The sequence below is a fragment of the Ceratotherium simum genome, chromosome 16, assembly GCF_057802395.1.
Source record: "Ceratotherium simum simum isolate JZ-2026a chromosome 16, ASM5780239v1, whole genome shotgun sequence".
NCBI classification, from domain to species: domain Eukaryota; kingdom Metazoa; phylum Chordata; class Mammalia; order Perissodactyla; family Rhinocerotidae; genus Ceratotherium; species Ceratotherium simum.
Genome location: NC_141915.1, coordinates 23,938,827 through 23,965,566, shown reverse-complemented (window position 1 = coordinate 23,965,566; position 26,740 = coordinate 23,938,827). Strand labels below are relative to the sequence as shown.

Genomic DNA, 26,740 nt, shown 5'->3' with positions numbered 1-26,740 from the left:
TATTAGCCAGTGAGTTGAGGGAAATTGGTATGTAGATGTTGGCTGCTTCTCTGCAGTTTCATCCTCTCTGAGATTTTCCCTCTCCAATTCCAGCTCCTCTGGCAGCCCTCAATTCCAACCTCTTTTTCCTTGACCTAGTAAAACTGCTTATTTCTGCTTGGGCTCTCTTCACCCATGACACAATATGGAATATATTCTTGGGCAAAAAGGTGGGTGAATGTGGAGCTGCTTCCTCTGCGTCCTCTCCATCTAAAATTGTACCCCTTTAAGTCCTGCGTGTATTGGTTGCTCTTCGGTTCTTTAAATTACTGTTTTATATATTTTGTACAGCTTTTATAGTTGTTGGTGGCAGGGTTGGTCTGGTACAAGCTACTTTGTCCTGGTTGGAATTGGAGGCTGTCTAGTGTTTTAAAATTTATTATAATTATATCTATATCTTGTGCCATCAGAAAAGACGACATGTGTTCCAGAAGCCTTCTACAAGAAACTGCGCTCTCAACACAAAAGACTTGCACAGTTAATACGGGAAGAAGTGGGGTCTGATGGTCAAGGTACATTGATATTTTCTAGGAGCTGGTCTTTGGATCTAGGCTTGCAAGAGAACGAGGATGTCATCTGTGATGCTCTTCTAATTTCCCAGGACCGTCCACCAGTCCTTTATACCTTCCTCAGGGTACCAGATAAGAAGTCAAAAGGCTATTCCAGGCAAACTGCCTTAACTTTAAAGCAGAATCTGGCAAAACTTGGTCGTTACCCTGGGAAAGTGTGTATCATGATAAAGATCTTCTACTTGAGCGAAGAATCTCCTCCATTGACTGAAGGCAATGCAAGCCTTCTTTATGATTCAAGCTGCCGGGTATGTTACCCTAAGTCCTACAATCGTGTAACCACTCAAACAGTGAAAGACTTGAAGAAGGCCCTTTTTATACTCTTAAAAAGACTTGGATCTTTGAGTAACCAATTTGCCTCTGAGATTTTTCAACACCTCTTAGATAGTCAGTGTGGATTACGTTCAGAGGAATGACACAAGGATGTTTAAATCTTGTCCAATGTTCACTTCAATCATGGAAAATATACCAGGCTCCAAATTGTTTTTTTATTCTATAGCTGATGATGTTTTCTCATTCTGTGAAAATATGCCTTTGAAAAACCACAAAGTTGCAAGACAACTTGATGGGATGTTGGAAAATCAAGTTTGGCCTTTGTTTACTTCTTCCTAAATGATCTTCATAGATGTTGCTTAAAAGTTATTAGGAAAATTAATTTTTTAATTTCTCTGTGCACAGTTCGTTATTTGCTCTGTGAAGAGTTTATTATTTACTCTGTGCATAGTTCATGGATAAATTTTCTTCCATTTTTAAATTGGGAAAAATTGCAGTACTTTTATTTTTAACAGCAACAACAATAATGGAAATCTCCCAAGATATACCCAGAAAACCTTTATAACTTAGGAAAGATTATCATTGATGATGCTTACAATTTCCATAATGGAAATGAAGAAGGCGGCAAAATTTGTTACCCCTTCTCTCAAAATTCTCTAAATCTTCTTGGACTATTTTTACACTATTCCCTTGGAGGAGTTATGGCTTTCCTAATTGCTCCGCTGGTAAAATAATGACAACAGTAGACTGTGGAAAATATGTATATTTAATGTAATACCTAGAGCAAACACTATAAAAGCTATGCAGAGAGACACACTAAAAGACAAAATAGATAAATCAAAATGGAATGGTAAAAAATATTCAGGGAACCCAGAAGAGGGCAGGAAAATTAAACAGAGAAATGAAAAACAGAGAGAACAAACAAAACAAAAAATGGGAGACTTAAGCCCTAACGTGAATAATTACATTGTGTAAATGGTCTAAATACACCAGTTGAAGCCGTAGATTGGCAGAGCGGGTTAAACATCATGGCGCAACTATATGCTGTCTATAAGAAACACACTTCAAATATATAGAGGTTGAAAGCAAAAGGATACAAAAAGATATATCATGCGAAGGAAAGCAGGAGTTGCTACAGTAATATCAGAGAAAGTAAAGAAAATGACCGTTGACAGAGAAGCACATTATATGATGATAAAAAGGCCAATCCACCAAGAAAACACAGGGATCCTAAATGTGTGTGCATCAGACAACAGAGCCGAAAAATATGTGAGGCAAAATGTGATAGATCCGAAAGGAGAAATAGACAAATCCACAGTTGGAGATTTCAACACCCCTCTAACAATACTTGGTAGAACAAGTAAACAAAATCTTTCAAGGATGTACAAGAACTTAACACCATTAGCCAACAGATCTAATTGACATTTAGAGAACACTCCAGCAAACAACAGAATATGCATTCTTTTCAACTGCCCACAGAGCATATACCAAGAGAGACCATAGCCTGGCTGTAAAAGACCTCAACAAATTTTGAGGCACTGAAATTATACAGAGTGTGTTCTACTAGCAAAATGGAATCAAACAAGAAATCAATAACAGAAAGATAACGGGAAAATCTCCAAACACTTGGAAACTAAAAATATATTTGTAAATAATCCATGTGTCAAAGAGGAAGTTTCATGGGAAAATTTAAAAATGCGTTTAATTGAGTGAAAATGAAAATACAACATATCAGAATTAGTGAGACAGGGAAAGCAGTGATGAGAGTGAAATGTAAGCACTGAATGTATATATTAGTATGGTAGGCTAAAGTATAGCCCTCCAGAGATGTCCACCTCTTAATCCCTGGGATTTGTGACTATGTTGATATACATGGTAAAGGGACTTTGCAGATGTGATCAAATTAAGTCTTTCAATGAGGAAATTATCTTGGATTATCTGGGTGGGCCCAATGTAATCATAAGGGTCTTTCTAGGAGGGAGACAGGAGAATGAGAGTCAAGGAGAGACATGTAAGAATGGAAGCAGAGGTCAGAGAGGAGAGAAGGTCCTACACCACTGTCTTTGAAGATGGAGGAAGGGGCTACGAACCACGGAGTATAGTCAGTCTCCAGAATGCAGAAAAGGGAAGGAAATGGATTCTTCCCTAGAGCCTCCAGAAGGAATGTAAGCCTGCTGACACCGTTATTTTAGCCTCCATAGCTGTAGGACAATAAATTCATGTTTGCTTAAGCAGCTAAATTTATGGTAATTTGTTACAGCAGCAACAGGAAGCTAATACAATTAGAAAAGTAAGAAAAGCCTCTAAGCTCCCACCTCAAGACCCGAGAAAAAGAAAAACAAAGTAAACCCAAAGCAAGCAGAAGGAAGGAAATAATAGACAGGAGAGCAAAAATCAATGAAACTGAAAATAGAAAAACAGTAGAAGAATCAATAACACAAAACACTGGTTCTTTGAAAATATCGAGAAAATTGACAAATCTCTAGCAAGATTGACAAAGTGAGAAAAGAGAGAATACAACAACTACCAATATCAGGAATGAAATAGGATATCAATACTGACCATGTAGACATCAAAAGGATAATAAGGGAATACTAAAAAAAACTGTGCACACATAAATTTCACCACTTAGATGAAATGGACTGCTTCCGCAAAAAATATGAACTACCACAACTCACCCAATATGAGTAGATAATTTGAATAGCCCTATAATATTGAGGAAATCGACTTTGTAATTTAAAAACTCCCAAAGAAGAAGTCTCTAGGCCCAGATGACTTCACCGGAGAAGTCCACTAAACAATTTTTTAAAAATTAACACCAATTGTACACAACCTTTTCCAAAAATAGGAGAGTGAAAACTTCCCAATTCATTTTATGAATTCATTATAGTATTCATTTATAGGATTCACTTATGTACTACCTGATACCAAAACTAGACAAAGACAGTACAAAAAAAGAAAATTAGAGACCAATATCCTTCATGAATATGGACATGAAAATTATTAACATGATATTAGCAAATAGAATTCACTAATATATAAAGAATTATATACCATGAGTAAATGGCGTTTATCCCAGGGATGCAAGCCTGGCTTACTATTTGAAAACTGATCAATGTACTCCACCATAAAAGAAGAAAAATCTAGATGATATTGGGTTTGGCAAATGAGATTTTAGATACAACAACAAAATATTGATATGTTGGACTTTGGTAGAATTAAAAATTTCTGCTCTGAGCAAGACACTGTTAAGAGAATGAAAAGACAAGCCACAGACTGGGAGAAAATATTTGATAAACACATGTCTGATAAAGACTTGTATCCAAAATATCCAAAGAACTCTTAAAACTCAAGAAAACAAACAACCCAATTAAAAATAGGGAAAATATCTGAACAGACATCTCACCAAAGATGATATACAGATGGCAAATAAGCATAGGGAAAGATGCTTGTTTTAGTCCGTTTGGGCTGCTATGACAAAATACCACAGACTGGGTAGCTTATAAAGGTAGAAATTGATTACTCACAGTTCTGGAAGCTGGAAATCTGAGATCAGAGGCCAGCATGGTCAAGTAAGACCCTTTCTGGGTCACGGACTTCTGGTTGTATCCTCGCGTGGCAGAAGGGGCTAGGGAGCTCTGTGGGATCTCTTATAAGAGCACTAATCTAATTCATTGAGGCTCCACCTTTATGGCCTACTCACCTCTCAAAGGCCCCACCTGCTAATACCATCACCTTTAGAGGTTAAGATTTCAACATATGAATTTGGGAGGGGGGGACATAAACATTCAGACCTTTGCAATGCTCAACATTATGTAGGGAATAGTAAATCAAAATGAGATTCCACTATACACCTACTAGCATGCCTAAAACCCAAAACACTGGCAACACCAAATGCTGGCAAAGATGTAAAACAACAGGAAGTCTCACTCATTGCTGGTGGGAATGAAAAATGGTACAGTCACTTTGGAAGACTGTTTGACAGTTCCTTACAAAGCTAAACATACTCTTACCGTATGATCCACCAGTCCCACTCCTAGGTATGTCCCTAGGACTCCCAGAAGTCCACACAAAAACCTGCACATGAATGTTTATAGCAACTTTATTCATAGTTACCCAAAACTGGAAGCAATCAAGATGTCCCTCATTAGGTGAATGGATAAACAAACTGTGGTACAGCCATACAATGGAATATTATTCTGAGATAAAAAGAAGTGGGCTTCAAGCCACAAAAAGAGATGGAGGAAGCTTAAATACATATTGCTAAATGAAAGAAGCCAATGTGAAAAGGCTATGTACTATGTGATCTCAACTATATGACATTCTGGAAAAGGCAAAATCATAGAGACAGTAAAAAGATCAGTGGTTACCAGGGGTTGGGAGGTTCACCAGTTGTAACAAGTGTACCACACTAAGGCAAGATATTAGAGAAACTATGTATTGGAGTGGGGAGTGGGGAGGTATACGGGAACTCTCTGTACTTTTTGTGCAGTTTTTCTGTAAACCTGAAACTGTTCTAAAAAATAAATTCTATTAATTAAAAACAAAAAACAAAAAGCTTTTGCTTTGAAAGAAAACCCAGTAAGGGGATAAAAAATAAGCCACAAGCCGGGAGGAAATATTTACAAGCCACAGATCTGACAAAGCACCAGTATCTGGTATGTATAAAGAACTCTCAAAACTCAGCAGTTAAACAAATAATTCGATTAGAAAGTGGACAAAAGACATGAAGGGACATTTCACCGAAGAGGACATACAGGTGGTAAGTAAATACAAACACACCCAGCAGGCATGGTAAGATCCAGGCCAGACCAAGACTGACAGATCTGGTTGGTAAAGACACAATGAGCCCTTTTTAGATTTTGTCATTTTATCATTTATATAAACAGTGAAAGGGATTGTATACAAGTTCTGGTTCCTCATGGTCCTTGTTCCACACCAGAAAATAGGATACTGAAGCCGAAAGGCTGGTGACTCCAGTGCGAGTTGTGGGACACTTTGTTGCTGAGGAGCCTATTCTAGTGGACAGTGAAGTGGTTTTATAGTCTGCAGCTATACCTTGAGGGGTTGGGCCAGAAAGCCCCATACCTCCTCAAAATCTGTAAACTGTAGAGAAACTGTCCCCATAGCAGGCTCCTAGAGGAGACAGAGGGGCAAGTGGGACATGGCCTTTTAGCAACACCTCCTATCCTCCCGTGCCCTGGGAGGATCTCAAAGCCTTCTATCAAGATTCAAATTAGTTGCAGTTCAAGTCTTTGCCTCTGTGGCCTGTGTAAACACATTCAAAATAACCGTAAGTAAAAACAAAACACCAAAAACCAGAGTGTGATCCCTTATGTTCCCTCCCCATTCCTGTCCCAATGTAAGTCTTTGTGAAGCAAAATCAGACTGAGAAAAACTGCAAAGAAGACAGAAGAAGGAAGCTAATGACAGACATAGCGTTGATCTAAAACCATTACCAAAAAGAGTAAGTGAACACTAAGTCTAAAAATACTAAAAGAAAAAAAAAGTGCTATGGTAGATCAGAGCACAGTCTACAGCTAGGGACTTAATAGATAATGGAAACTATGGGATACACTTAAAGCAGTGACCAGAGGACAATTGATAGCACTAGATATTTCTATTAGTAAAAATGAAAGAATGGAAATAAATTAATGAAATACTCAATAAAAAATATATATAGTTTTGGGCCAAGATGGCCACAGAGAAGGCTCTTGATTTCACCTCCTCCCATGGATACATGGGATCTAGAGCTACACATGGAACAATTCCCACTGAATGAAGTCCAGAAACTTTAAACCTCTTACACATCTGACAAACTAGAAAATACCCATATCAATACAGGTAGGAAAGGCTGAGACACACTTTTACCATAACCCCCACACCTGGCACAGCAACATACACTTGGGTAGGAACTCACAGCTCCCAGCTTCTCAATGAGGAGTGAAGGGTTTGGACTCAACATCTAGTGCCCAACTTTTAAGAGGTCTAGCTGGGGGACAGGCCCCAAAACACCTAGTTCTGGAAGCCAAGAGGGCTTCTGTCCACAAGACTGTAGCAAACAAAGAGAAGTTCTTAATGGGCTCACAAGAACTCACTGTGGCTATCCTCCCAGGGCTCAGCACAAAGAGAGTGGCCAGTAACACCCATCTCCCAGTCTTTCCCTGAAAGAGGCCTATTTACATACTTTACAAGCTGCTGCCTCAGGATGTGGCTTCCAATCAGCCTGCATCTAGGTGCTAACTGAGATCCTGCCCTCTGGGGACACTGACAGGGTTTTTGACACTCTCAGCTACTGGTAGTCACTATGAACACAGAAGGAGGGTTGGACAACCACAAGGTTTGAGAGACAACCAAGAGCTTGGGCTGGGCTGAATGATAAGGTTCATCTCCTACATGAGACTACTCTGTCAAGACTGGCGGAGGTGGCTGTTTTATCTGATGCACAAACAGCAACACAGAGAGACAAGGAAAATGAAGAAACAAAGAAATATGTTCCAAACAAAAGAACAAGATAAAACTCCAGAAACAGACCTTAATGAAATGGAGATAAGTGATTTACTTGACAGAGTGTTCAAAAAAAACGGTCATAAAGATGCTTGTCGAGATCAGGAGATGATGAACAAAAGTAAGAATGCATGAACAATCGAGCAATTGTTCAATGCATGAACAAAGTGAGAGTTTCAACAGAGATAGAAAATATAAGAAAGTACTAAACAGAAATCGTAGAACTGAAGAATATAATAATTGAATGGAAAAATTCAACTGAGGAGTTCACAGTGGAGTATATCAAGCAGAAGAAAGGGTCAGTGAACTTGATGACAGGGCAGTGGAATTCATCCAATCAGAGGAGCAAAGAGAAAAAAGAATGAAAAAGAATGAAGATAGCTTAGGGGATGTATGGGCCAACATGAAGCAGACGAATATTCACATTATTCCCAGAAGACGAGAGAAAGGGGAAGAAAGCTTATTCAAAGAAATAATGGCTGAAAACTTCCCTGGGAAAAGAAACAGACATCCAGATCTAGAAATCCCAGATAGTTCCAAATAAGATGAATCTAAAGAGATCCACACTGAGACACATTGTGATTTAAATTGTCAATGTTTAAAGACAAGGAGAAAATCTTAAAAGCAACAAGAGAAAAACAACTTGGTATGTACAAGGGAACCCCCATAAGACTATCAGCAGATTTTTCAGCAGAAACTTTGCAGGCCAGAAGAGAGTGGCACAATATATTCAAAGTGCTGAAAGAAAACAAAAAAGCCGAGCCAACCAAGAATACTCTACCTGGAAAAGTTGTCCTTCAGAATTGAGGGGGAGATAAAGAGTTTTCCAAACAAGCAAAAGCTGAAGGAGTTCATCACCACCAGCACGGCCTTACAAGAAATGTTAAAGGACTTCTTCAAGCTGACATTAAAAAACACTAAATAGTAACAGGACAACATACGAAAGTGCAAATCTCACTGGTAAAGATAAATATATAATTATATTCAGAATACTCTAATGGTATAATGGTGGTGGGTAAATCACTCGTAAATCTAGTATGAAGATTAAAAGACAAAAGTAGTAAAATAACTATAACAACAATAATTTGTTAATGGATGCACAAGATAAAAAAGTAAATCGTGACATCGAAAAGAAAATATTGTGGGGAGAGTGAAAATGTAGAGCTTTAGTGTACATTTGAAGTTAAGTTATCAGCTTAAAACAGATAGTTATAAATATAAGATGTTTTATTTAAGTCTCATGGTAACATAAAGCAAAAACCTATAGTAGATACACAAAAGAGAAAGAGTAAAGAATCTAAGCATACCATTGCAGAAAATTATCAGATTACAAAGAAAGAGAACAAGAGAAGAAGAAAGGAACAAAGAAGTTACAAAACAGCCGGGAAACAGTTAACAAAATGGCAATAGTAAGTCCCTACCTATCAATAATTACTTTAAATGTACATTGACTAAGTTCTCCAATCAAAAGACAGAGTGACTGAATGGATTAAAAAAAAAATAAGACCCAACTACATGCTGTCTACAGGAGACTCCCTTCAGCTAAGGACACAAACAGACAGAAAGTGAAGATGTTCTGTGTAAGCAGAAACCAGAAGAGAGCAAGAGTAGCCATACTATATCAGAGAAAATGGACTCTTAAGACAAAGACTGTGATAAGAGACAAGGTCATTATAGAAGGTCATGAAGGTCATGATAAAGAGAGGTCCAAACAACAAAAGGATATAACATCTGTAAATATTTATGCACCCAACACAGGAGCATCTAAATATATAAAGCAATATTAACAGACCTAAGGGGAGAAATAGACAGCAATACTGTGGTAGTAGTACCCCACTTTCAACAATGGATAATCATCCAGACAAAAAGTCATTAAGGAAACGTTGGACTTGAACTATTTGTTAAACCAGATAGACTTAACAGACATTTACAGAAAATTCCATCAAATAGCAGCAGAATACATGTTCTTCTCAAGTGCACATGGAATATTCTCCAGGATAGATCATATGTTAGAGCACAAAACAAGTCTTAATAAATTTAAGAAGATTGAAATCATATCAGGCATCTTTTCTGACCACAGTGTATGAAACTAGAAATCAATTACAAGAAGAAAACAGGAAAATTCACAAATAGGTGGAGATTCAACAACATGCTGCTGAACAACCAAAGGGCCAAAGAAGAAATCCAAAAATATCTTGAAACAAATGAAAATGGAAATACATCATACCAAAACTCATGGGATGCAACTAAAGCAGTTTTAAAGAGGGAAGTTCATAGCAATAAAAGCCTACATCAAGAAGCAAGAAAAATATGAAATAAACAACCTAACTTGACACCTCAAGAAACTAGAAAAACAAATGAAGCCCAAAGTTAGTAGAAGGAAGGCAATAACAAAGATGAGAGCAGAAATAAATGAAATAGAGATCAAAACAACAATAGAAAAGATCAATGAAACCAAGAGCAGTTTTTTTTAAAACATAAATGAAATAGACAAACATTTAGCTAGATTTACCCTGAAAAAAAGAGAGTGGACTCACATAAATAAAATTAGAATGAAAAAGGAGACATTACAACTAATACTGCACAAATACAAAGGATCGTAAGAGACAACCAGAAACATGAACAAAGTGATGCCAACAAATTGGATAACCTAGAAGTAATGGATAAATTCCTAAACACATCCAACCTACCAAGACTGAATCATTAAGAAAGAGAAAGGGGCCGGCCCAGTGGCGTAAGCCGTTAAGTGGGTGTGCTCCGCTTTGGCGGCCTGGGGTTCTCAGGTTTGGACTGCAGGCGTGCACCGACGCACCACTTGTCAAGCCATGCTGTGGCGGCGTCGTATATAAAGTAGAGGAAGATGGGCAGGGCTGTTAGCTCAGGGCCAATCTTCCTCAGCAAAAAAGAGGAGGATTGGGATCAGACGTTAGCTCAGGGCTGATCTTCCTCACACACAAAAAAGAGGAAATCTGAACAGACCAATTACTAGTAAGGAGATTGAATCACTAATCAAAAACCTCCAAACAAACAAAAGTCCAGGACCAAATGCCTTAACTAGTGAATTCTACCAAACATTTAAAGAAGAATTAATACCAATCCTTCTCAAACTCTTCTGAAAAATAGTAGAGGTGAGAACACTTCCAAACATTTTACAAGACCAGAATTACCCTGATACCAAAAGCAGACAAGGACACTACAAGAAAGGAAAATTACAGGCCAATATCCCTGATAAACATCGATGCAGAAATCCTCAACAAAATATTAGCAAGCTGAATTCAACACTGTGATCGAGTGAGATTAATTCCAGGGATGCAAGGATAGCTCAACATCCACAAATCAATCAGTGTGATTCACCACATTAACAAAATGAAGGATAAAAATCATATGATCATCTCAATACATGCAGAAAAGCATTTGATAAAATTCAACATCCATTCATGATTAAAAAAAAAAAACCTCTCAACACTGGGTATAGAGAGAGAATGTACCAAAGAAGATGTAGGGATGCCACTAAGCACATAAAAATATGCTCAAAATTATTGGCCATCAGTGAAATGTAAATTAAAACCACAATGAGATTCCACTACATAAATATTAGAATGGCTAAAGTAAAAGATGACAATATTAAGTGCTGACAAGGATTGGAACTCTTGTGCATCGCTTTTGAGGATGCAAAATGGTTCAGCCACTTTAGAAAACAGTTTTACGGTTTCTTATAAACATATACTTCCCATATGACCCAGTAATCCTACTCCTAGGTATCTATCCTTGAAAAAATGAAAACTTAAGTTCACACAAAAATGTGTGATTATTTATAATCACACAAAAATATGATTATTTATAGCAGTTCTATTCATAATAGACAAATCCTGGAAACAAGCAAATGACCTTCAATGGGTAAATGTTTAAACAGTCTGTGGTACATCTAAACAAGGGAATGGTACTTGACAATAAAAAGGAATGAACAATTGACACAGCAAGGATGAATTGCAAAGATGTTACACAGGTGGAAAAAGCCAGTCTCAAAGCATTACATCCTATTTGACGACATTTACATAACATTCTGGAGAAGGCAAAGCTAGGGATGGAGAACAAATCAGTGTTTGCCAGGGGTTGGAGTTGGTGGAGATTTGACTGCAAAGAAGCAGCAGGAGTTTTTGTTTTGTTTTGTTGCAGTGATGGAACTATTCTGTATCATTAGTTGTGGGAATTACATTATACCATACATGTGTTCAAGTTCAAACAACTGTACATGAAAAAGTAAAGTTTATTGTATATAAGTTTAAAGAGTAAAAAAAAGACGGGAATGTGAGCTGGGAAAAAGAAAGCATCCAATACAGAGTGAAAAAAGGAAGCGAGTAACCTAATTTGCAAAGGCACAATTTTAATTTTGGAATCTGTACTTAAGAAGGGTTCCCACATAATCGGTCTGGCCCTGGATATGTTAGTCATATCACCACTGCCTTAGTCATCTCCTACCTCTCCCTAAGGGAAAGGTTTGTTAACACACGACAGAGTGGAAATGTCATGGTTTTCTGTCTTTTTAAGAAATACTTCTACATATTGTCTTTAAGAGTTTACTGGTTTTTCCTTTCATATTTATTCCATTGGAATTGATTTTGGAGTGAGAGATGCAAATTAATTTTATGTCCTATGTGGACACCTGATATCTCAGCACAATTTATGAAATATTCTCTCCTTTCCCCACTGATGTACAATGCCTACTCTGTCAAAGATTTTCCATAAATGAGTCAGCTTTTATGCTCTATATTTTATTCTGTTCATCTATTTGTTTAATTACTGTAGCTTTCTAATAAATTTTGATATCTGCCCGCACCCTGTTTTTCATTTTTAAGGGTGTCTTGGCTCTTAGATATAAATTTATAATCAGTATGTCAAGTTCCAGGAAAATACTGTTGGAATTTTAAATGGAATCTCAGTACGTTTACTTATCAATTTGGGGAGAATTGATCTCTTTAATATATTAGGTCTTTCAATCCATGGGCATAATATATGACTCTATTTATTTATTGTCATTCACTAAAGTTTTGTAAACTTTCACCATAAAAACCTTTCAGCTCTTTACATAATTTTTTCCAACACTCACAGCATTAGCCTTATGCTTCCCTTACAGACCTCTTCTTTTTGTTCCCCCAGCCCTAGGAATGGCGGCTGTTTTCTGTAGTTACCTCCATAACACCTTGGTGTTACCTTTGTGTCCCTTTCCATTAACTAGTTTAAGTCTTTATACCTGGTGAATAACTTTATTTTAAAATTCCTCTGTTTAAAGTAACTGCTCTTCTGACAAAACCCTGATTAGCATAGAAATTGATTTCTAGAGTGATCCCAGGAAACAGACCCCCAAAGATGGGATTTTAGTATTGTTAGGTTGTGTCTTTGGGTATCATTTCTTTCATTTAGCATTGTACCCAAAGTCCTGGTGAATCAATCATACAAGAAAATGAAATAAAAAATTAGATTAGAAAGGAAGAAATAAAACTTGTTATGCACATTTGATATTATTGTGTTCTTAGATGACCTAAAAGAACACACAGATCAATCGTGAGAATTAACTATAAAATTCAGCAAAGTTGATGGTGACAAATGGGCACACAAAGTCAAATACTGCGTGCGTATAAAGCGAAAACGGTAAAAAAATAAAATTTTTCTACAAAACAGAAAGAAAATAGGAATTATAAGGAAAACTCCTTTGTTGGCTTATTATTTATACATCTTTGTTCTAATTTATTTTATTGGTAGCTCTAGGGCTTACCATAGGCATCTTTAGTTTTTACAGTTAAATTATATATCACTTCATATATAATAAAAGAATATTACAACAACATACATCCCTTTCCCCTTCCATCCTCTGTGCTGTTATTATTTCTACATTGTTATAAGCATGACAATACAAGGGTATTTTTTTTTTCTTTCACAATCCATTACCTTTTAAATAATTTTTAACACTGAGTAAGATCATCTTTTATATTTACCTACATATTCACTATCTTTGGTGCGCTTCATTCTTGTGTGTAGTTCTTTAAAGATTTTATTTATTTTTTATTTTTTCCCCCCAAAGCCACAGTGGATAGTTGTATGTCATAGCTGCGCATCCTTCTAGTTGCTGTATGTGGGACTCGGCCTCAGGATGAACGGAGAAGTGGTGCCTCGATGCGCACCCGGGATCCGAACCCGGGCCACCAGCATCGCAGCGCGCGCACTTAACCACCAAGCCACAGGGCCGGCCCATTGTGTGTAGTTCTGAGTTTCATTCTGGTATGATTTTCCTTCAAGCTAAAGAATTTTTTTTGCCTGAAAAAGTCATTATTTCCCTTTCATTTGGGAGGATTTTTGGGGGGGGAGGAAGATTCGCCCTGAGTTAACATCTGTGGCCAATCTTCCTCTTTTTGCTTGAGGAGGATTAGCCCTGAGCTACCATCCCTGCCTATCTGCCTCTATTTTGTACGTGGGTCGCTGCCTTAGCACGACTGAGGAGTGCTGTGGGTCTGCACCTGGGATCCAAACCCGGGAACAAGGCCAACAAAGCAGAGCACACCGAACTTAACCACTATGCCACTGGGGAGGGTTTTTGTGTGTGTGTGGTTATAGAATTTTAGGTTGACGATCTTTTCTTCCTCTCAGCACTTTATAGATGCCCGGTCCTGGATTGGATACAGGTTTGTACAAACCATGTGTAAGCAATATTTTAAAGAAAAGTGGAGAAACTTGAATATAATCTGTGAATGGGGAGACATGAAAATTTACTGAAATGGAGAGGCGGACTGGGGAAGACAGGGCGGGGAGGCGTGGGGGTCGGGGGAGGGCAGCAGGGGTGGGGGGCGGGGAGCGGGCCTGACCGGCGGCTGCGAGGCTCGCCCGGGTTTCCGCGGAGGCGGAGCCGGAGGTTTGGGCAGATCCCAGGGCAGGCCAGGGCTTCCCGAGTTTTGGGGATTGCAGGGTTGGGAAAGAAGTGCTGCAGGTGACTGTGTGACCGACCACACACTGTATATTATTGTCCTTAATCCAGGAACTAGAACGCAGAATTAGAATTGCCACTTCCCTACAGAAAGGTTATAATCCAGAAGAGGGAGAAATGAGAAAAATGTCTCCCTCCCAACAGGATCGGTAAAACAAAAGAGAAGGGTGCGAGAATGGCAAAGAGCTCCTTGATTTTAGTTTCCCAAGAGGCCAATTCTATCACAGCCCATTTCCCCGTCTGTTCAGCCTCTGCCTGAGGCTAGCCAGTCCCCACCCGGTTTCCCCACAGCCCTGCCCCGGCGCGCAGTCTGTGCGGACCCGTTTTACCCGCATAGAGGCACCTGCACCGGAGGCCTGGGTTGTTGCGACCAGTTTCCACAGCGAGGGAAGGGGCAGAACGATCGCGTGTCTCTAATTACTGTATTCTCATCCAGTTATACTGCGTGCTCCCCAGCAAGCATCCATTTCACCTGGGAGTTTCTCACAGGTCCCCGTCCACCTCCAGCCCCCATTTCCTAGGTTTCTTTCTATGTTTATCTGGCAAAGTCTAGTGTAGGCTTACTTTGTGTCATATACTTTAATTACTTTACAAATATGACCTTATTTACTTCTCACAACAACTCTATGCGGTAGGTTCTGTTGTTAACACTATTTTTCTTAGGTACATAGAGGTTAAATAAGTAGCCACAAAATGACACTGCTGATAAGTGCCAGAGCTGGGATTTCAACGCGGGAAATTGGAATCTTAATCTCTGAACTCCGCTGCCTCTCTCTATCCTGTTTCAGCCTGTGGGTCCTTCAGGACTGATTTTGCTGGAACGAGCCAGCAGGTGGTGCTAATTCGCTGTCTTGGTAGGAACTCGGGGAACTGAAAATATTTGAAAGTTTGAGCAAGTTCTCCTGTAAACCCGGTACATAGAAGTGTTCTTTATTTTAAAGTTATTTGAAGTTTCTTGATTTTTTTCTGAATTCTCAATTTCTTATTGGCTTAGTGCAATTTTATTTAAGTCATTATAAACAATCTGCAGGAGTCACTGATTATAATTTTCCTTTAAACCTAAGAGATGAGGGGCATAGAGCTCCCTGAGCCTCTTCTGCCTACAGAAGAATCGAAATAGATAGGGTTTGAATACAGTTACCAATGAAAAACTGTCAGCATACATTGTTTTGATGTTCAAGTGTATGGGACAAGAGGAAAACATTTAACTTTGAAGTTCCCATGTATCCAAAGGAACATTTTACAAATATCTTGACAAAGACGCTTCAGTGGTCTTGGAATGCAAAAATGGAATCGTTACAAATAGAAATTTCTATGCAAGGATCTAAATTAGGCAAGAGCATCAAGTTGTCGATGTTCCAGCCTTCATTTTTATCTAACAAATTTCTCCTATTTGTCTTCACTGCCCAGTAATCTCTTTCCTTCTGTTACCTGCATCAACATCTGCCTTCTCTGTCCAGAGTTACTAGCACCTACTAGCCAGCAAGGCTTGCCATTTCAATCCTTTAGGATATAATGGATTTTTGTGGGAAAGGAAAGTAAGGCTAATAAGTGGCAGAGCTGGGATTTGAACCCAGGAAATCTGAATCCTAATCCCTGAACTCTGCTGCCTTTCTCTCTCTCTGTTTCAGCCTATGGGTCCTTCAGGACTGATTTGGTGGAAGGAGCCGGCAGGTGGTGATAATTCTCCTTCCAGTCATCACCTAGCTGTCCTCTCAGCAGCATTAGACACCTTAAAACCTCAGCAGGTGGCCTCGACTGGGCTTCCTCAATACCACATTCCCTCGGGCTTTCTCCCTCCTCTCTGGTTTTTCACGCTTGGTCCTCTTTGCAGTCTCCTTCGCAAGGTTTTCTTCTTTGACTCATCTCTTAAAGTTGATATTCATTGGAAATCTGTTCTAAACTGAGACCTTCTCACACCGTAAGTGCACATCCACCTCAGGTGATCCACCTGCTCCCATTGCTTCAACGCTGGTGACTTCACCTGGCCAATTCCAGTGCATCCTTTAAGTCTTGGCTTAAATATCACCACCTCCTGGAAGTCTGGTTGAACTTTCCTCTCCACATTAGCTCAGGTACCCCTCCAGTGTGTTTCCCCTATTATAACCCACACCACACGTGATTGTAAATGCTCATTTAATTAGCCCCCTTTCCCGCCAGACAGCTGCTAAAGAGAGGGGACTATTGCTGTTTTGCTCACTAGTCTAGTGCCTTCTCCAAGCACATGTGGGACACAGATTAAATATTTTCTAATAAATGGGTGAATGAATTGTGTGCATGGAGCAATTTATTTTTTAATCAAAATGAAACAAATCTTTCAATAGTTTCAGCTGCAGGATCAACATGCAGACAAACCACTGCTCCCTGGTGGTGGAACCACGTTACTCAGACTTGGTCATCAATGTAGGAGACGGGACTCTTGGTGAAGGAAACAGAAATAAGCTGCAGAAAATTCCGAGAGAGCAAGAGAAGGCGAAAGTTATACAGGCTGCATGTGCTTGATTAAACTCAGGAGGAGGAGTGATTCGGCTGGCTATGGCAAACAAGGCTGAGCATCCCGTGGACATGGGACTGGATTTAGAACAGTGTTTGAGGGCGCTTATTCAGTCTTCAGATTTGCAGACTTTGTTTGAGACTAAGCAACAAGGGAGGTGTTTTTACATTTTCGTTAAATCTTGGAGCGGTGACCCTTTGCCTGAAGACATTTCTGTTAAGCCCTGCGTTTGCAGCCTGGGTTCTTCATTATACTGTAGATCTGGCACCTCAGTGCTTCCCATGAGTTCAAGAGATGCATTCAAGTTCCTGAAAACCAAGAAAAGAGATGCAGAAGATAGTCTGATTAATGAAGGATCTCTACCTCGCAAAATTCCCAGCGCGAAGCATCAGATCCTTGAATCGAATCCTGCTTACCAAGTTTTCCAAAGAGACAGATTTGAATATGGTGAAATCTTGCCTTTTCCTGAGTCCTAGGTCACAGAGTTTAAACAGTTCTCTACAAAACACATCCAAGAATATTTAAAAAGCCAAATTCCAGAGTATGTCCCTGCATTTGCAAATACGGGAGGAGGCTATCTTGCTATTGGAGTGGATGATAAGAATAAACAAGTCCTGGGATGTGCTAAAGAAAATGTTGACCGCGTCTCTTTGGAATAGCAGGAGCAATTTCCAAGTTGCCTGTTGTCCATGTTTGCTCTTCCCAACCAGCGCTGAGGTATGAGACCAAAATGATAGATGTGTTTCAGCTGGAAAAGCTGTATGGTTATCTCTGTGTGGTCAGAGTGGAGCCATTCTGCTGTGCAGTGTTCTCAAAAGCTCCAAGCTCATGGCTCGTGAAGGACAAGCACGTGTGTAGCCTGACAGCTGGAGAATGGGTCGGCATGAGGATGGACACAGAGCCAGGTGAGAGGGAGAAAGCTCTTCCTTCCCTGTTCTTTTCTCCCTCTGTGGCACCTCCATGTCCTTTCTTCATTCTCTATAACTTTGAACTCCTCCCACACACTAAAATTTGCTTTCTGTAAATCTCCATGCTTTTCATGTACGGGAAGAGTTTGTTGGGTAAGAAAAAGCCAAAATCAAGTATTTTGTAAATGGTGATTTCCCACAAAAGAAAAAATAGAGGAAATAATTTAGAAATGAATTCCTCGGCTAACTATGTGTTAATTATTTATTTATTTTTTACATTTTTTGTTTATTGCAGTAACATTGGTTTATGACATTGTCTAAATTTCAGGTGTACATCATTATACTTCTGTTTCTGCATAGATTACATCATGTTCACCACCCAAATACTAATTACAACCCATCACCACACCCATGTGCCCAATTATCCCTTTCGCCCTCCTCCCTCGCCCCTTCCCCTCTGGTAACCACCAATCCAATCTCTGTCTCTATGTGTTTGTTTATTGTTTAAAATCCTCTGATTGGAACTGGCTGGAGCCTCATAAGAATGATTCCCTTGTACCTCAGTTTATCGTGAGATCAGCTCTGGGAGACAAGAGCCAGTGTTGGGTGAGGTTTGTTTGGTTGGGATTAGTGGAGGTACATGTGCAGGACTATAAAATACATGATCATTAGAATTTAAAAAGACAGTGGGGATATTTTGTTTTGTAATTTTTTTTTTGAGGAAGATTGGCCCTGTGCTGACTTCTGTTGCCAATCTTCCTCTTTTTCTTTTCTCTCCCCAAAGCCCCAATACATAGTTGTGTATCATAGGTGTAGAGTTGTAGCTCCTCTATGTGGGATGCCACCTCAGCATGGCCTGATGAGCGGTGAGTAAGTCTGCGCCCAGGACCCGAACCGGCAGCTGCCGAAGCAGAAAGCACGAACTTAGCCACTACACCACTGGGCCTGCCCCGACAGTGTTTTAAGTTCCATTACAATTTGAGCAAATAGCCATTCAAACATAGAAGAGGGAGCATTATATTGAATGAGGAAACATCATTCAACATTTAAAGGAAGGGCTCTGGATCTTTGGGAACCTTGACATAGAGTCAAGTGAAGTATCTGCCTTTGTGTCTTGAATTGTACCGTGTTAAATGAAACATAGACATCAGCTTATATGGCCTATTCCAGTGTTGAGGGATGAAATCCTATAGAGTAAGATGAGCCTTCTTTCTTTCAGAGTTGACCGAAGCTTTTGAATCTCAGCTGAATCAGTTTCACAGGCCTACAAGTTGCAGACCAGTATATTCTAAGAAAAATCTGGAACATAAAGCAGATCTCCAATGAAGTTTATTTCCAGGTACTAAGTGCCAGTTTTTACATAAGGAGAAAGGGAAGCAAGTGAATGCATTTGGTTAAAAATAAATCCATGGAAGACTGTGTTCTGTAAATCCGGGTGTATAAAGTGACAACGCCACAAGCCTCTTGGGGTGAGTGTCAGAGGCCCCTAGAAATGGTCTAGCTTAGTGTTTGCCAAATCTGGCTGATTATCAGAAATGCCGTAGGAGGTCGTTAAACATGCAGATACGCAGGCCCTCACCGAGAGTGTACACTCCTGCAGTTTCCAGGGGTGAGGGTTGGGCGTGTGCATTTGAACAAGCTTCCCAAGTGATTCTGATGCTCCACCGGGTTTGGAAACCACTGATCTGGTCCAACTGTAGGCAAAACACTAGATCGGGGGGAACAGTGGAATAATTGTCCACCTCTGGTCAGCTTTTCAGGGATGGAAGCATTATGCCTGTAAAAATAAAGTTTTCACCTAGATAGAATATAAAAACACAGAGAAACCTAGGAAAAAAAAACAGAAATGCGAGCTCTGACAGTAGAATATTATATACAAATATTATATAAGTATATATATGTCTAAACGTTTATCAAGACCCTGGAAATTACTAGATTAGACCTACCTTACATCCATTTTCAATCAAATAGTTTCTTTACTTACCTGAGATCTTTGTAGTCATTAGCTTACCAGAAAGGTTTTTTTTTAGCATTCCACAATAAGAACATGAGACACAAGAGTACTGAGTACATGGTTGTTGCTTTCTCAGGCTCAATAAATTCCATTAAGGTTGGCACTCTCTCCTTCTTCATGAGATATGTAGAAGGGTGACTTCATTTCACCAGATTTGTAGGGTGTGGGTTAAAGAGAGGTGTGCTAGATAGAATTTCCCTTAAATTCTACAATTCTTTGGGGGCCTTACCCTCCCTTTTAAATGTAATATGTGATTTATAGAAAATACCAACAGCATTTTTTAAATCTTTTCAATTCTTTCCATGTCTAGTGCCCCCAGGACATCTGCAATACACTCCTGAATCCCTCTGGAAGGAGCTGTCCGCACAGCATGAAGGTCTGGAGGAATTAATAGAGAAGCAAATGCGTCCTTTCTCCCAGGGAATTTTGATCCTCTCTGGAAGCTGGGCTGTGGACCTGAACTTGCAAGAGAAGCAGGGAGTCATCTGCGATGCTCTGCTGATAGCACAGGACAGCCCCCCGTTCTCTGCACCGTTCTCAGGGAGCAGGACGCAGACGGCAGTTCTACTGCACCCGCACCGCCTTCACTGTGAAGCAGAAGCTGGTGAACAGGGGCGGCTACACCGGGAAGCTGTGTGTCAGGACCAAGGTCCTCCACCTGAGTCCTGAGAGCCATGCGGAGTCCTTGGCGGGTTCCGGCTCCTCCATCGATTACCCCGGGTCCCGTAACCTTGCAGACACCCAGCAAATGGAAGCCTTGCTGCAGTCTCTTGTGATTGTGCTGCTCAGCTTCAGATCTTTCTTGAGTGACCAGCTTGGCTGTGAGGTTTTAAATCTGCTCACAGCCCGACAGTCTGAGATCTTCTCAACAAACCTCTGCAAGAAGGGAGAATTGTTTATCCATGGCTTACCTGGCTCAGGGAAGACCATCATGGCCATGAAGATCACGGAGAAGATCAGGAATACGTTTCACTGTGAAGCAGATGAAATTCTCTACATTTGTGAGAACCAGCCTCTGAGGAACTTCATCAGGTAAGCAGTGGCATCTCACTGTCGCCAAATGAGGTACAGTCTGAATTCACTCCACACAACCCTCACTCCTTGTTCCTTGAGAGTTTGGTGGTAAAATGATCTGTGACAACAGTCCCATGTTCCAAGGAGCATGGTAGAGTCATTTCCCTCCTTTATTTATTTGAAGAAAACCTGAGTGTGTCATTTTAATTTTTACAGTAATAAAAGTATCTGCCAGGCAGTGACCCGGAAAACTTTCATGAAGCATAACTTGGAAAAGATTCAACACATCATCATCGATGAAGCTCAGAATTTCCACACTGAAGATGGGGATTGGTATAGGAAGGCAAAAAGCATCACTCAGAGAGAAAAGGACTGCCCAGGAATTCTCTGGATCTTTCTGGACTACTTTCAGAGCAGCCACTTGAGTTGCAAGGGCCTCCCCCGTTTCTCAGCCCAGTTTCCAAGAGAAGAGCTCACCAGAGTGGTCCGCAATGCAGATCCAATAGCCAACTACCTACAAAACGCAATGCAGGACGTCAGAAGATAAACCTCCACCTAACATCCCTCCAGGGTGTCTGGAGTTGGTCCATGAAGCTAAATGGGCTCAGGGCGTTCCAGGTAGCTTCGAGATTCTGAGGTGCTCGGACTTGGAGGAGATGGTGGTCCAGGTAGCAGAGAAGTGCTGGTTTTTCTTGAGGAATGGTTATTCCCCCAAGGATATTGCTGTGCTTTTCAGCAAAGTAAGTGAAGTGGAAAAAGATGAAGATAAGTTTCTAAGAGCAATGAAGAAGAAGAAAGAGTCTGAGCTCAATGATGCATCCATTTTGGCCAGTCACATCCTGCTGGTCGATTTTTAGGCCTTGAAAGAAACGTTGTATTTGGGATCAATCCAGTGGTAGCTGAGCCAGCCATTTTCAACAATCTTCTGCTCTGTCTGGCTTCCAGAGCGCAGAAACATCTGTATATTCTGACACTTTCTAACTGAAAGAAAGACCTCAATCTAAGAAGAACTGATAAAGTATTCCCTGTGTCCCTGCAGTTTCAGAAAAGGAATGACTATTCTGCATCGTAAAAGTATTATTCCTAACAGTGGAACCTGGTAAGAAGACTGGCTTCAGAGTTGTTGCTATATTCTGTGAAAAGAACTTCTAAAAGTCTAATTCTGATTGGTCCTATTAATTAATTCTTTTATTGCCTTGCTATTTATATTTATATTGACATTTAATTTTTTAAAACATAACATAAGTTTTCTTTGGTAAGCCAGAAGAGAATTGTTGGTAATTCCTTCTTTGTCCACACTTGAACAGCAATAAAACATATAACTGCACTGTATTTCTTTATTTTATAAAGAATTCAAGAACTCGTGGCTCTTTAATTTTGACAAAGAATGATATGAATTGGACGATTAATCTGAGAGCTGGTGAGTAGTCCCACCACAGCCAATTTCAAGCTACCTGTTGAAGCTGTGACATCCTGAGGCTCCCAGCATCTCTGAGAATTGAACAGCTTGCTCTCGTGAGCCCGTGTCAGCCAGCTCCAGCACCGGGCCACAGCTGAAGCCGTTCCAGCAGGCTCTGATGTGCCTTTTTCTCAGCCACGATATTTTTAGAAAGAGAAAACATTTACATTAGAAAAATGGAACACTGTAAACATTTATTTAAATTACTTAGTTGTTTTTATATTGATATATATATAATATATAGTATTCTGTTCAAAAGGCAATATTTGCCTTTCTACTGACTGATACATAACTCACTTGAGTGATCTTGAAAGGCAACTATTCCAAGTAGAATACCATTATGATATTCATTCATCTGAAGACTAATTTCTAAATTGATTTAATATATTGTGCAATATTAGCAAAAGAATAAGGCTCACCAGAACAATATGGCCAGGAAGCAGCGGAAGGTTGCCACACAACATTTCAACACGCACTTTTAAAAAATATCATGAAGCAACTGCAACTCCAGAAGAATATCGCAAATCAGATGTAAAGGAGCACAGATAAGACACGGCCCCACCAAAAGAGGATGTGAATGTAAAGTAACCCAATCAAGAGAGGAAGAACACCACAAAAGAACTTCAGAAGCAAAGGCTAGATTACAAGATGCACAGGGATAATCAGCACAATAGAAAGCAAGATAAGAAATCTAAAAATATAAATAAGAAAAGCCCAAAACAGTAAACAGAAATAAAGAGATTTTGAAAAGATTAGAGAGAAGGAGATAGTACGGAAGATAGGCAATGGATTTTCAATGTGTGTATAATTGGAGTTGCTCAGAGAGTAATATAAAGCAATAGAACAGAAATATACATATAAATTATATTTATAATCTAGTCCAATTTATAATTGGACTGTAAAGATAGAGAATCCACTGGCAGCCACACAGAAAGACTGAGTCACTTTGAAGGAGTATCAGGTTGGCATCGGCCTTCTCAGAAGAATGTTTCATGCCAGGAAAGAGTGGAGAGACACCAACAAAAGAGCCCTGGAAAGGATGTGCGAGCCGTGCATATGTGAGCGTTTCTCTGCAGCCTCTTGGTCCTTCAAGAGTGAAGACTAGAGACAAACAATTTTGTCTAGGTAAGAACTCAGGGAAGACCAAGCACATGAATCCTCCCTGAGGAACTTATTAGAGGATGACCTTCATCCAACCAAGAAATGATTGTAGAAACTTGGGCACAAAGGTTATCAGTGAACATTGGCTATAGTGAACTGTAGATCTAAGATCAAAGACAAAGGTAGAGGTAAGGGTGACAAGATAATATGTAAATGATATATACTGTGACAATATAGAAATTGCATACCTAAGGGGGAAGACCACAGAAGAAGAGAAGTCTTATTGCCTCATAGGTCATATCTGACAAAAAGATAACCGTTTTAAGCTGGTAAAACTATTTGTAGAAAATTAAGTATATTTAAAAGTACAAAGATAAACACTAAAAACACGATACGATTCATTGGATGGTAGAGGAGAGGGAAACAGTAGGGGAGGGAGAATTTACAAGATAATTTTATTAAGACTCATGGGAATGGTCTAAAGAAGAGAGAGCTAAGAGTATTATATAAAGACATTGCTTGTCCTTTTTATTTTCCTCAAAAGTCTCTCTTCTGTCTTCTGTATTCTTCTTTTAGCCCCAAATTCTGTTTACTTCTTAGGCAAGGTGATATAGATTTTGTTTTGATTTGTTGCTTTCTTCTGACCCATCCCTCATGCTCTTATCTTCTACCAGTGACATAGGCTGCTAATGGTCTCTCAATATTTATTCTTTCCTTTTTCTATAGTAATAGACATTTTAGGGGAGCACATGATAACCTGAAATAAAAAATGATATTTCCTAGCCTCCCTTGAAGCCAGTTGTAGCCATAGGACCAAATCATGGCCAAAGGTATGTGAGCAGAAGTGAGGCGTTTGACATCAGGGCTTCTTGATGGTCCTGTTTTTAGGAAATGATGCTGTTTTTCCCTCAGCCAATTCTGTTGGGCAAGGGAGCATTAAGAAGTGCTCCCAGGAGTCCCCTAGGCTCCCTACATTGTTTGCTTTGATCTGCTATGTAGCAGTAAACCAGTTTCCCCTTCATTATTAGTGTGATATTGTGATTTATAAGAACACATATTTGGTCACTCAGATGACTAAATGTATATTTCTCATAGATATTTGGTCTTTGTCCCAGTTCCTGGCTCACAGTTCCCAAAACTCTTTGAATTTCCTGAGCAATAAGTGCAGTAGGAGCATCTTTTGTTTTATTATTTGGTCTCTTGTCTTGGGCTTCTAAAAAAAAAACCCTTCAGAACAATAAAGGTGAAATGAGTGTCTTGTTAGTCATAACAAGCGCCTTTCAACCACAACTGAGTTTATGTTAATGATGTGACTTTTGGAAATCCCCTAAAAATGGGGGCTGCTCCCCAAGGGAGCCAACCATGAAGAGAGGGTTGGAACTTTCAGTCCCAGCTCCTGATTCCTGGAGAGGAGAGAGGGGGTGGTGGTTGAATCAGTCACCAATGGCCTGTGGTTTAATCAGTCACGCCTGTGCAATGGAGCCTCCATAGAAACCCCAAAGAGGAGGTTCAGACAGCTTCCGGGTTGGGGAACCAGAGCGCTTTCACATGCCCCCTTGTGGGCCCCAAACACCGCAGCGACAGAAGCTCCTTTGTTGGGGACCTCGCCTCACCCTACATGTATCTCTTCATCTCACTGTTGATTTCTATCCTTTAATATCCTTTGTAATAAACCCATGATCTAGTGAGTAAACTGACTTCCTGCGTCCTGTGAGCCGCTCTAGCAAATTAAGCCAGCCCAAGGAGGGGTCGTGGCAACCTCTGATTTATAGCCATTCAGTCAGAAGCACAGATAACAACCTGGACTTGCAGCTGGCATCTGAAGTGGAAGGTGGTCTTGTGGGACTGAGCCCTTAACCTGTGGACTCACTGCTATCTCCAAGTAAATAGTGTCAGAATTGAGTTGAATTGTAGGACACCCTGTTGGTGTCGGAGAATTGCTTGGTGATGTGAGGGAAAAAGACCCCACACTGTTGGAATTGGGTGCAGAACCTTCAATCAGGATCAATCACTCAGCAATTACAGTGACTACCTTTTTCTGAATGTTGATTCTGTAGCCTGAGGAGCCCAAAAGGGTCAGGAGGAAACCTTGGCTTCCAACTTAATGGGATCATGACAATTTTGGGCTATTAGAACTTCCAAACCTACTGGGCCCAGGGTGACAGTGGCTGGTAGCAAAAATTCCCTAAATGGGTTATTAGATGTAATCACGAGAAGGTCTCCTCCCACTTCCACCCCTTGGTTCTCAGACTGGTACATTCTGGCATATACTGCCTCCTGTAGGGAAGAACCCCGACCTTGTAGGTGTCGTCTCCCAGCTGAGGCTAAAATAATCCTTCAGCAGGCTATGGCTTCATGCTATAAAGCCAGCTGATTCTGAGAGGTGGGCACATGGTAAAAGCAGAGACTTCTCTGGGTGTGAGCCCATTGCTGTATGACTGTGGCATACCATTGTGCTACACCATTGTGGTATACGGTTGTGGTAAGATGTGTTCCTTGTTTGGAGGCAATGTTTTATGGCAATAAATAAGGCATTCTTTAAGTGATGCTAGAAGAAGCTTTGTGGGCAGGGAAGAAACACTCATACCTGAGATGTGTATTTATTCCTGTGAGCTACCATGTTTCTGCTGGTTTCTGTGGAGAATGCTGCTATCTTGCTGACTCTGTATTGGCCTCTGTTGTCAGCAGGGTAAACACTCAGCGGTGGCGGTAGCCAGATCAGTTGTGGTAAGGGGGAGTCCAGGTTCATTAGCCCACACATCGTCTCTATTTCAAAACTGTTCGGTTATAACTGGACTGTTCGGTTATAACTGGATTCCGGAGTGTGGGGCCCCAATGACAGACCATACCTCCAATGGTAGCTTAAAATCTCCTCATAAAGAAAACATTAGGCCAAATGGTTTCACCAGCAAGTTTTATCAAACAGTCAAGGAACAGATAATTCCATTCTTGTACGTAATATTCCAAGGTATTGAAGAAAAGAGAGAACACCCCTCATTTCACAAGAAAATTATGAGGAAAACATCCTAGGGCATTCTAACCAATGAATGTGGGTGCAAAAGTTCTTCAATAAATGTTAGCAAAACAAACATAGCAAATGTATCAAATGATGCATCATTTATGCCAGGAATGCAGGACATAGAGTCTCCCAAGAATGTAATACATACATACATTTATCCTAAGAAGGCAAAGTTTGGTTTAACATGTGAAAATCAGTTCATGTAATCCACCACATCAACCGATTAAAAGAGAAAAATGATATAATAATCTCGATAAATGCAGAAAAAGCATTTAACGTTATTTGACACACATTCAAGGTAAAAACCCACAGCAAAGTAGGACTAAAGAGGACCTTTACTTTCTGATAAAGGGCATGTTCAAAATCT

The 26,740-nt window shown here is 40.0% G+C and overlaps 1 protein-coding gene and 1 pseudogene across 2 annotated transcripts in view; both read left to right on the top strand.

The window, feature by feature from the left end:
- The window catches only part of LOC101397600 (schlafen family member 12-like), a 60,296-nt gene extending 49,834 nt beyond the window's left edge, over positions 1 to 10,462 (top strand). Inside the window, 1 exon segment of the mRNA XM_087440819.1 lies at positions 450 to 10,462. Within this exon segment, the coding sequence (XP_087296945.1) occupies positions 450 to 1,024 (575 nt within the window). The 3' untranslated portion in view covers positions 1,025 to 10,462.
- The window catches only part of LOC147914953 (schlafen family member 13-like), a 59,029-nt pseudogene extending 34,818 nt beyond the window's left edge, over positions 1 to 24,211 (top strand). Inside the window, exons 2-5 of the transcript XR_015554677.1 lie at positions 16,689 to 17,763; positions 18,986 to 19,105; positions 20,091 to 20,812; positions 21,011 to 24,211. The product of XR_015554677.1 is annotated as a schlafen family member 13-like (transcript). The remainder of the gene's footprint in view (positions 1 to 16,688; positions 17,764 to 18,985; positions 19,106 to 20,090; positions 20,813 to 21,010) is intronic.
- Positions 24,212 to 26,740: the final 2,529 nt, after the last annotated feature.